At 43.5% G+C, this 11,422-nt stretch overlaps 1 protein-coding gene across 1 annotated transcript; it reads right to left on the bottom strand.

Moving 5' to 3' along the window:
• atp13a1 (ATPase 13A1) lies at positions 1–11,172 on the bottom strand. Its single transcript, XM_033644884.2, has 25 exons — positions 10,666–11,172; positions 9,156–9,245; positions 8,605–8,868; positions 8,298–8,453; positions 8,077–8,146; positions 7,329–7,435; positions 7,057–7,186; positions 6,859–6,914; positions 6,643–6,769; positions 6,393–6,530; positions 6,142–6,262; positions 5,856–6,013; positions 5,310–5,485; positions 5,122–5,232; positions 4,881–5,006; positions 4,690–4,798; positions 4,312–4,505; positions 3,949–4,045; positions 3,680–3,864; positions 3,425–3,539; positions 3,122–3,318; positions 2,822–2,964; positions 1,152–1,263; positions 922–1,065; positions 1–606 (listed from the first exon to the last, which is right to left on the bottom strand). Exons 1-25 carry the CDS (start codon positions 11,017–11,019, stop codon positions 496–498), a joined length of 3,591 nt encoding a protein of 1,196 aa, XP_033500775.1. The 5' UTR covers positions 11,020–11,172; the 3' UTR covers positions 1–495.
• Positions 11,173–11,422: the final 250 nt, after the last annotated feature.

The following is an 11,422-nucleotide window of genomic DNA, read 5'->3' as shown; positions in this document are numbered from 1 at the left end:
TAATTTGTATCTGTAAGTCTTTATAAGTCTGTTAGAGATGTTTTTCACTTTTTACAAAATCAGGGAGAGGAATCAAAAAAATCAAAAACACTTTTGCAAGTCTCTTGGAGAATGCCCCCTTTAGTGTGCCTGTATGTGTCACTCTGGCTGGCACACAGTCTCGCACTCCACTCAATACTGCTGTCTTCATGGCCTTGTGTAGCAGCGGGGAGGGACAGGTGAAGAAAGAGAGAGATGTAGAAAAAAATCAAGAGTTATGAAGAAAACAGAAAAGAGAACTGAAAAAAGAGCTTATGAAAATGCAGAAACACAGATGGTTAGGGAGGGGCAGAGCAGGACGTAGGAAGGGATACACGGAGTATGCAGTACTGCACGCCATGACTGTCTCAGCTGTCTTGTGTATGTCACAACAGCTTCAGTTCTCTTCCTCCTCCAAAGGCTTCTCTCCCTTTACAGTTTGGTTGGTAAGGGCAGCGGTCGCTGTTGGCACTAAGTTCAAGAAGGCAGCCTGAGAGTTCCTTTGCCCAGCAGGAACTGCAAGACACGGTCCACCAGCAGAGCGGCGACAAAGTCCACCACCAGAACCTGGGCAATGATTAATTTGAACTGCAAGGAAGTAAACAGAAAGGAGGTTACCTCATATAGTACATCATTATTACAGGGCTGTAGAGTGCTCCAGGGATGATGTTATTCTGTAGGCTGACTTAATATCGCCACCACAACGAGGCTGAAAAGCTGTGTTGGGCGTGATGTTCTGCAGTCTCATTTAGCCACTTGATGGCAAATGCCTTTTTTGAGACACATAAAAGCGTCAAAATTCACAAGAGGGGTACAGCGCTAACTCATTTCTGGGTTTTAGGACTCATTCCCAGAGCACTCTATTTCAACAAAACAACACAAGGTAAAACAATGTCAGCTTACCTCAGTTGGAATATCTACAAGAGCAAACTGTTCGTTGAATTCTGGTGAAGAACCAGTAAGAAGTCCCACAATCGCTAAACCTGACAGAGCGATACTCCATAGTAGTGGCCGATTCTCGCTGAGAGACTCCATGAAGGGGTGACCCTTTCGTACACAAGAAATGTTTGTGAGTTTATCATACTCAAAAGAATACAGAGACCACAAATAGTACTGGTATTTAGGATAAGTACCTTGTAGTTAATGGCAAAGGTGGCCATCTGCATTGCCATGGACATTATGTACACGGTGCTGTTAATTAGACTGGGTTCAAACTCTTTATATAGATCTACAAACTGCTCCGCTCTGCAAAAGAGAAGGGATAAGTGAAATGTTATTATAATGTATTACAGTGAAACTCTGGTATTTCTTAACCTGGACCCTATTTTCCCATGGATTTGTGTCTAAGTGACTCATGGGAACAACAATTTTTGAAACTGGTCCAGTATGAAGAGAGCGCTTGTGCAGCAGGTAGCAGCGAGACAGGCTACAGCGTCACCACTCGGGGCAGGTGCTCCCGGTCAATTTACATCTATTCAAAGTGCTGGTTTTTGCCTCTGACATGTTCAGATTGTAATTACGAATGTCTGACAACATTATGGAAAGGACCCTACAGAGAAATAAAATGTTTCTCTTTAACTTCCACTTGTTCCAATCTGTTTTGTGTCCAAGTCTCGCTGAGGGAGATGTGTCGTTTTGAAATCTCATGGACTTTTCTATGTTGCCGCAATCATTCAAATATTTTACATGAGATTAAGATAAGCCTTTTGTACTCCAACACAACAAGCTATTAACAGCACTCCTCTCCATAAGTCTCACTCTTGTTTCTACCAATTTCTTCCTGCAACAAGTCATAGTTAGTGAGATCTCATAACGAGACTTCTCTTTAGCAAGACCTGGACACAAATCAGATCGGTACAAGGAAATGGTACTGAAAAATACTTTATTTCTCTGTAGGGTCTTTCCATAATGTTTTAAGGAACTGATAATAGTAATCTGAGCCTGTCAGTAGCACTGATGATGGACATAAATTGAGGGGCTGCACCTGCCCCAAATGGTTATACTGTAGCCTGTTTTTGCCACAGCCGTCTGCAACACCATCTCTTAGGGTGCTTTCACACCTGCCCTGTTTGATTCAGTTTAAACGAACTTAAGTTTGGTTGCCCCCTTGAGTGCGGTTCATTTGGGCAGTTGTGCGCTCCAAAACAACCGGACTGAGACCCTCTTGAAGAGGTGGTCTTGGTCCGGTTACAACTCGACTTTGGTGCGGCTTTTTTGTGGTGAGAATGTGTTCCGAACTCGATCTGAATCAACTGCAGAATCCCACATTGTTTGGGTTAAACATGAGCATGTTACAGTCCTGGAGGATTATTAATGTGCACCTCCTCCTGTACTGCCTTCATGTGTGCATTCAGCGTCCAATGCATCAAAACATTGTTTTCTAGTTGGAGCCGCGCCTCGTTTTCAAACTGTATGGTTTTAACTGAAATGAACATTGACAGCAATATAGTCCACGATGAGCAGCGCTGAAATCAACCTGCATAGTTGTCCCTCCATTGTGACATTAGAAAGTGTCACATTTATCTTGTAAGTGTACTCTTCTTCAAAGTTTGGTTTACCTTTCTTTACATGTAAATGCTGCCGAACATGAACCAACTCCGGGCAACTCTGTAACAAAATTAGTCCCTGATTCAGACCAAAGCAAGCAAACTCTAGTTCAGAAAGCGCCCTTAGCTAATTTAAACAAAATGTTGTTCCCATGAGTCCCTTAGAAACAAAAACATGAGAAAATAGGGTCAAGGTTAAATAGTTCCTATTTTATGTAATTTAACTTGTTTACTCTCTCTGTCTTTCTGTGATTTACCTGGGCGGACTTCTGCTTTGTGCCTCTTTGTAAAGATACACCAGACTACAGAAGTGAACGGCAAACTGAAGCAGCACAGTCAACACGGTGTAAAGATTGAAGATGTTTGGTAAGGGCCGCTCTCGAGACAACGTTTTCAGTGGCTGTGTAAACAGGAAGAAAAAATAAATAAATCATTAATTTGAAAATCAGTAGAGGTTGTGTCAGGACAGAGGAAAAACATTTCGTAAATATTACCTTGCTGGGAGAACAATCAATCAGAAACATGCAGACGCTGCATTTTCGGATACCAATTCTCACCTTTGATCTCGAGATGAAGAGGAAGCATCCGGCCAAGAGCAGGCCCTGCAGGGTTGCCTGGAAATCGCTGAACTTGACGCCCTCGAGGTAGAGTACAGACTGGCTGTAGGCCAGCACCAGGGCGTTGAGAGCGAGGATCTTGAACATCTGGAGTGTTGTCACCAGAGTGCAACGGCCTTGCTTTATTACATGGCAGACTAGGTGGGGGAAGAAATAAAAACATTTCAGAGGTGGGCAGCAACTTCATGTTCAGATCTTTGCCAACTGTGTCAAGAGCTGAAATCATAAACGTGTGTCACTCACTGCACTGTATGGACGAGAGTTTGGAGGTGAAGGGGGCAGCGATGGAGGCATCACCCAGTTTCACTACTTGTACCTGATCCTCTTCAAGTTCCCGTAAGACTTGACTGATCCTCTCCTGTTACAGAATAAACATGGATGCTATTATTAGTGTATCATAGTGTGTCAGTGTATGGAGGGATAACAGGACAGAATTTAAGTTATTGGTAAACTTTCCCCTTAATAATTACGAAGGAGGCCCTTCTTGAAGACAAACACCTTTTGTGCTGCAAGCTGCTCTTCTCTCTGGGCCATCACCCTCTGCCTTGCTGCCCTGGAGCTCAGTTTGCCCCCTGAACTGACAGGTGGTAAAGGTCTGGGTTCTGCTGTGGACGCTTCCTTTTCTCTCCCCCGCTTCTTTCTTTCGGGCATGCGCTCAGGGGCGTTGGCTAACAGAGCAACACCTGAGAAAAAACAGTCATTACTACACACCGCTGGGCTCATACATTGGGACACGTGATCTCAGTCTTGGTGGCTGATAATCTCACCTATGTGGGCGTGTTTGAGAGCTCCAACATCATTTGTGCCATCTCCACACATCAGTGTCACATAGCCCAGCCCCTTTAGACTCGTGATGACAAATTCCTGAAACAGAATAGGTAGTTATTACGGCTTTAACTTCACCCTTAGATACTTTTACATTGTTACATACAGTACCATCAATCTGTCATACTAAAAATTCGGATTCTCCATATTTCCCAAAATGCCTTTCAACAACCCCCAGAGAAAATTCCTGGAGTTTGTTCCAATTACCTGTCGGACATAGTGAGTGCTGTCCCCTAGTTTAAGTACATGTCTTTTGCTGTTATAATGTGGACTATGTTGTATGCGTGTTGGGTTTTGGAACCGACCTTCTGTTTTGGACTGACACGTGCGAACACTCGTATGTGAGGCAGAAGGGTGTGAAGTAGCCGAGGGTCACAGCTCAGTCTGGCTAGCCCCTCCCCTGTTACGCACAAGTCATACTGACACAAGAATGAGGAAAAGGAGGGAGGGGGCAGTGGTACGCGCACGCTGCCATCAATGGACTCCCACTGCCATTCACCTGGAAAACAAAATAACATCAGAGGTAAATGATTTTTGTACTTTGTCCTTGGTCAAAACACCTACTGCAAATGGATTACTACAAGAGTCTGTATGGCCTTTAGCTACAACCTTTGCCTCGCATTGCACTCCACTGGTTTACTTGAGTAATACATGTAATTCTATAAAGTGATGACTTGTCTTACCCTGACCGGGGCTTGGCTGCAATACAAGTGTGTGTTCTTTCTGGATGAAGTGGAGCTCTCTCGCCACATGACACGCTGTTAGAGGGTTGTCGCCTGTGATCATCACCACCTAAAGGCACAGAGAGAGGAATTATCCATCTTAAAACCACACAGTCTGAGTATGTGTGTGCAAATGAGTGTTTCGTATTTACATGATGAGATGCCTCCTGGATCTCTCTGATGACAGCCTTGCTGTCACTCTTGAGGGGGCAGGACACAACCATGAACCCAGCGAAATGCAAGTCACACTCCAGAGAATCGCGACTCATCTCTCGTACCTACAAGACCCGGAAAAAGCCTTCTCAGTTTGTATCTTAATCTATTCTCATCAGACAAGACTACACAAACAGATCAAACAATCCCTGATAGTTTTGATTCAAATGAAGTAAGAACCTGCTGATGACTGAGGTGTCCCATCTCTCTGTATCCCAAGGCCAGCACTCTAGCCCCTTCCCGAGACATTTCCTTGTGGACTTCGTCATAATTTGCCGGACATTCTGCAAACTATAATCACAGCCACATTAGAAAACCAGAAGGTACGTTTGATTAGACTAGAGCAAGCAGGTATTAAAGACACATACCATTCCTCTGAGTGTCTCTGGAGCTCCCTTGACAGTTGAGATGTAGCAGAGTTCAGTGGAGCCGAGTTTCTCATAGGAGGCCAGGACTGACATCCTCTTCAGAGCGCTGGCAAAGTGGAAACGCTGATGGATCTTAAGTCCCTGGGTTTTGATGCCTCGGGGGAACACCTTTTCATCTGGTGAGAGCAGCAAGAGTCAATGAGACACATGCCTGAGAACTGTGCCACTAATTGTAAAGGTATCTTTGTGCTTCTTTAAAGTGGGGGAGTGCCAACCACCACCTACTACTGTAGGTAATACACTGAGTATGGATAAGTATCTCATATAACCCCACTCCAGAAGATCCAAACTATCCTTTTAAGATGCACTGGCCAAATTACACAACCAAGCTTAACATCACAGGTTTGGTGCAACCTGAAAGATGATGCTGCACATCGGAAACAAATGCAAAGACTGTATGTAGTACAACAAAAACATGAGCATACACATGTTCTCTAACACACCTGCCACTGCCCCCTGCATTCAATAGAGGTCATTTCCTTGTACCTTTAGTGAGGGTCCAGTCAGCAGCAGTCAGCATGGCCTTCTCCAGTGGATCTCCGACCAGCTGTCCATCATCTAGAGTCACCAGTGAGTGGCATGTAGCCACCACTCGATGCGTCTCAACTGGGATCTCAGATACAGGCATCACCTCCTTTCCCTCTCTGTCGTAAACAAAAACATCAGTCGATACCATCAGCAGCAAATGTATGTAAATATTACCAGACCTAGACCATAGCATAGTAAACTTTGTGTCTGTGCTTCACAAGTTATGATGTTTAAAGAACACTACCTGAGGCCTGCTACTCCTCGTACCACCAGGCTGTCACTGGTCAGTGTTCCTGTTTTGTCAAAGCAGCAAACCTCCACCTTCCCTGCAAACGGTATCCTGAAGGGCTCTGTGCAGAATACATCTGAGCAGGGGTAGAAAACAAGATTTAGATGAACCACTGCTGTTACAAGCTTTGTATTATAGTCTGCTTTGTCCAGGTCTCATAATATCTATACTACACATATACAAAATAGGATCACACATAGACATACAAAGTTTAGCCAGGGCGATAAGAGACGTGTTGACCGCCAGAGAAAGCTCAATGGGGAGTTCTGGTGGAACCACTGAAGTCAGGATTAGCGTGCACTCCAAAAACAGCTTGTAGCGGTTCCTGCTGGCATCTTTGGTCCCTGAAGGAGTGATAAAAAGCACAAAGACAGTATTTAGATATTACTTATGCCCTCACTTCTAGCTGTGCTACATAACAATTACATCTTAATGAACTGATTCTGAGCACCTCACCTTCTAACCACACATAAAGAGCTGCAGCAATGGCAAACACAAGGAGGAAGAGGATGAAGATGAAGGTCTCCAGGTTGTTAGCTGTCACTCTCTTCACACCAAAGAGGATGGTCCGTAACAGTTTACCCTGGAGGCAAATTTGCACACAGTCAGTATGCTTTCACAGCTGACAAGAAAAAAGTGTAGCGACATAAACACGCTAAGCAACTTCCTCACCTGAGAGGTGTAGAATCCCGTTCTCAGTACGTAGGCCACACAACCGTTATCTACAGCTGCACATAAAGGAGAAGATAAACGGGTTTACATCTTGATTTGATGATGAAGATAAGCAATAGATGCACTATGTAATTCACTAATTCAAAGCAAGTATATGTAGTGGATAACAGATAAACAAAGAGAGGAATTAGCACTTACGTTTGAGTCCAACACTGGCCTTTAAAGGGGGGCTATGTTGGACCACTTTTGTCCCCCCAGAGATGACGTGGAGTCGCGAATCTGTCTGAACGTCCAAGATTCGCTCTGGGTCCAAGTCCTCCACTGGCTCCTGCACACCCCATATTGTCAACAATAATTACTATACTCTAGAATAATCTCTTAGATGTTTAAAACAATTGGGGCTTAAACTCCAAAGTGTACGCCCTGAGTTCCATATAGTGCTATCATGTATATATAAGTTTGTCTCTAACCTTCATCTGGGGCACCGACTCTCCAGTCAGCATGGCCTCATCTACAATGCAACGTCCCCTGAGGAGCAGCACATCACATGGGACCAAGTTGTCCTGGGGCGAACGTCCTGTGAAGCAGAGAATACACATTTTAAACACACACTAATGCCTGGGTACACTACATGACCTTTGCTGTGATTTTCTTCTTGCCTAAAGTTTTTGGAGCTCTATGACACAAGCCCCAGATCAGACACAAATTGGTGTTGGTTCGCTGCTCACAAATCGGTGCTCGAGTGCTATGTATGAACTGTGTCTGAACCTCTACAGCCAATAAGAGTGCAAGACAAGGGTTAAGGACAGAGACGAGTGGCACTGTGGTGCTTTCCAAAGTGTGTGATTGGGAGGGATAGAAAGAGAGTGAAATGTGGAAGGTGGACTACTGCATGCAATTTCTGTCAGTTAGTGGCCCAATAACTTACTCAGAGTGCTGCTTTGTCAGTTTTTGGCTTTGATATTCCAGTAAGTAACCCCCAATCCAAGGCTGTAGTTCAACCCGTGCAATATGACAAACTCATCAGGGAGCACCTGATGAAAAGTCTTGTGGTGCGTGATTCCCTGTCACCAGTTAGTCATGTAGTGTGAAAACCACAACAACTCCAAGACTGACAATTACAAGACAGCAAGTTGTTTAGTGTTAACAGTACAGCAGTCTCATGACTTAAGTAGTGTGAAGTAAGCTTAATAGAGTCAATGTGATGTGGACATTTACCTATTGAGACAATGTCACCGGGGACAAGCTCATCACTTGAAATAGGTCTCCACTTCCTGTTGCGATACACCTGGCACAAAATACATCAAAAAAATTAAGGGTGTTTTAAATGCGAGAGGAAGATACAGAACAGTACACAACGTACTCCAAGATGCCACAAAAAATGATTGTTTATAACTTTAAAATATAATATATCAAATTTTAAATCTGGTCAAGCCTACCTGGATCATGTAGGGCTTGTTTCCCATGCGGCGGATCTCAGACATGTTCCTCATTTGCTGCTGGACCAGGGAGGCCTCGAACGCCACCAGCATGAATAGTGTGAAAACACTGTAGTACCAGTACTCGTCCAGACACCACAGCCCCACACAGAACACCTGATGGTTGGCAGACAGTAGATAACTTCACATGGATACAGTCACTATTACAAGATCAGCAGCATTATATCTAAAGCCATTCAACACAAATTAAGAAGTATAAAATTAATTTTCATGTTATAAAGAACCAGGCATCCATAAACACACATACCTGGAAAACAAAAAAGGGAGCTGTGGCCCTCTCTCTGAAGAGCTCCAGGAAATCTGGCACCACCATTTCAGCACGATTGGTGCCGTAGCGCTTTTCTGCAGCTCTGAGTTCAGTCTCCTCCTGGTAGCCACGCCAGGACTGAAAGTAGCCCATTGGGTTGTTTATGGGGAATGCTATTGGAAGGAAACATTTCTTCTCTTTGTGGTCGAATGTGTAACGGATCTTTTGAAACTCAAAAGATAAAGTCCCCTCCCCATTCTCGTCCTGTTGGTCAGAAACAGAGAAAGACATTCATTCAAGAAAGGCAATTTATTTTTACCCGAAAAACAAAAGATTGTCAGGGATTGTGTTTAAACAGCTCCAATCACAAATGAGAATAGAACATAATGACACATATAGACACCTACATTCAAGCCAAACCAATCACTAGACAGGCAAAATCAAATGGCGTGTGTCATAATATGAGCTTTGCAGACCTAGAATGTGCAATCTGAGACATGTTTCTGATTGAGACAACTTGAAGCATCCCAGGAGTAAGTATGTGAACTGACCTGGTCCCTCTGTAGTGCCACAAGCTCGGCTGAGCCGTTGTTGGGGGTGGGTATGACCTTTGCCAGCGTAGCCTTGTTTGTGTCTGGTTCCTGTGTATACAAATGAACAGGTGACAAGTTCACACACTGTGGCTGCATGGTCACTGTTATATTTGGTATGGCTGTGTGCCTGTGGCACTTTGTTCCTCTCAAATGAAACATGTCCTGACATAAAGCTACTTGATCAATATGCAGTTCAAGCACATTTGTAAAGAATCCTTAACTTCTACATTTGGCTGCAAAAGACATGTACCAAAATACATGTCTTTGTTAGATCAAGACTCTCTTACACAACTGCTCACTAAAAAACACACAGAAATGAGTGGCATGTCAATTACCAATTATCACCTATCACTGTAACAATATTGTGGTGTCATTTTCAATACTGTGTCATGAAATATACTTTTCTCCTTTAAATAGGCAGCACAAAGACAATACTACCAGTGAGGTTATTTTAGGAAATGCCCTTGAATGACACTTTCACTTCCCATTGCCATGCAATTAATAGACGGTGAAAAGGTGATGTTCTATATTTAAACATTTACCATTATATATCAATCAGAAATTGGTATTTTCCTTAGTAACTAGTCTGAGTGGGAATCACCAGAAGCCCCGGATATATTATCATGATACTTAGTTCACAATACAATATTATTATGACTATGAATGTTCTGCAATATGCTGAGTATTGTGATAGCATATTCTGCTATATATATTGAAATTCATTACCTTTTTTCAACCACAAATTAAAGAAAAACTTTGTCAAGATCTGTTTTTATGTAATAAGATAGAGTTTCAGTCTGTTAATCTCACTTTAATTATTTTTCTTGCAGCAACATTTATCTTGTGTACTGAAAAAGCAATTGATTTTATGATTATAGTAGGCTACCAAAAGTTTAATTTGTATTAGCAACATAAATAACTTATATTAATGTCAATGCTTGGCATTTGTGTTTCGATACAATATTGCCACACAAAATATTGCGATACTATATTGTACCAATTTTCTCTCACTCCTATTAACTTGCAAAACTTGCTTCAAGGAAGTGTTGCATAAAACAAAGTGACACAGCTTTTTACACCCTGCTAAGCGGACAGCAAATCACAGCAATCTTCAAGTGTCTATGAAAGTATTTAAAATCAAATAATTAAGGGTATTATGTCCACAAATCCCAGTGACATTTGTACATCTTTAAACCAAGACAAAATAGCAGATTTGAACATGTAGTGAAACTCTGATCACTGGCTCTGATTGAAATCAGTGCAGTGTCCACACAGAGGCCATCCCTAAACCCATTGTTTGACTTAAGCTAAACACCTGCCCTGCTGTAGTGCCTTTGAGCAAGACACTGATTCTATCCACGCTGATCCTGACCTTTGACCTCTGTGTACAAGGGACAAGGGAAAAACAGTGGTTTCCCTAGAGACATCGTTAGTCTGTCGCATTATTATTGTTGTAACTTGTGTTTACCTTGGAACAAGTGAGCCAACAGTGCGCGTGCACGGACCAATAACCAGAGAGCGCTGTGAGGACGTGCGCGATCCCGATAGCGGCTAGCGACAGGAGGCCTGCCTCGGGATATTCTGAGGCACCGTACACTCCTAACCACACATACAGCCAGCCTGGGTAGAGAACAGCTAGGAACGGGAGGACTGTGCCGTGTAGTAGCCGGGGCCTTCGCCTGTACAGCGTCACCGAGCTCACCAGCTCGTCGCCGGTGCCGCTGTCATGCTGGTTGTGGTTCTCAGAGGGGGCCATTTGCAGCTCACCCGGTCCCCGGACCCCGTCTGCAGCCACACTCCCCTCTTTCTTCACGTCGTTCATTGTACTTCAATCACACCGCTGCCCCCCTCTATCATCCACCACCACCCCGTCGTGCTGTCGCCGGTAAAAATACGATTATACACACGGAGCGGTGCTCGGTCCAGCCTTCAGAGCCCGTTTACTGAATCGCTAGTTCTCTGTCCGCTGCTTCCGCATACGTAAACACGCAAAGACACGTAAGGATCTCGAGGCACAGGACGTTTGAAGCGGAAAAAATCTAACATTTATCATCTTTTACTCATTTAAATTGTGTTTTTTAGATTGAAATGTATGTAACACGCGAATAAACAGGTTTCTTTGAAATAATATAGACTGCATTTATTATTTAATGCTTTAGTTATATCAAACAGAATAATTAAATGGCTACCCCTTTAATAAATGTGTCGTCGTAAGGGGGCGGGGC

The sequence above is a fragment of the Epinephelus lanceolatus genome, chromosome 18, assembly GCF_041903045.1.
Source record: "Epinephelus lanceolatus isolate andai-2023 chromosome 18, ASM4190304v1, whole genome shotgun sequence".
Taxonomy (NCBI): Eukaryota; Metazoa; Chordata; class Actinopteri; order Perciformes; family Serranidae; genus Epinephelus; species Epinephelus lanceolatus.
Note: the sequence above shows the minus strand (reverse complement) of the source record. Positions and strands in the feature narration are given on the sequence as shown.

Bases quoted from the DNA above. Each gene is read 5' to 3' on its own strand.
- atp13a1 (XM_033644884.2), bottom strand. From the start codon at position 11,019: ATGAACGACGTGAAGAAAGAGGGGAGTGTGGCTGCAGACGGGGTCCGG. The intron at 6,263-6,392 runs GTATGTCTATGT...ACCCCTGCTCAG, and splicing joins TATCGCCCTGGCTAAACTTT to ATGTATTCTGCACAGAGCCC. The intron at 3,319-3,424 runs GTGAGTGACACA...TCCCCCACCTAG, and splicing joins ACTCTCGTCCATACAGTGCA to TCTGCCATGTAATAAAGCAA.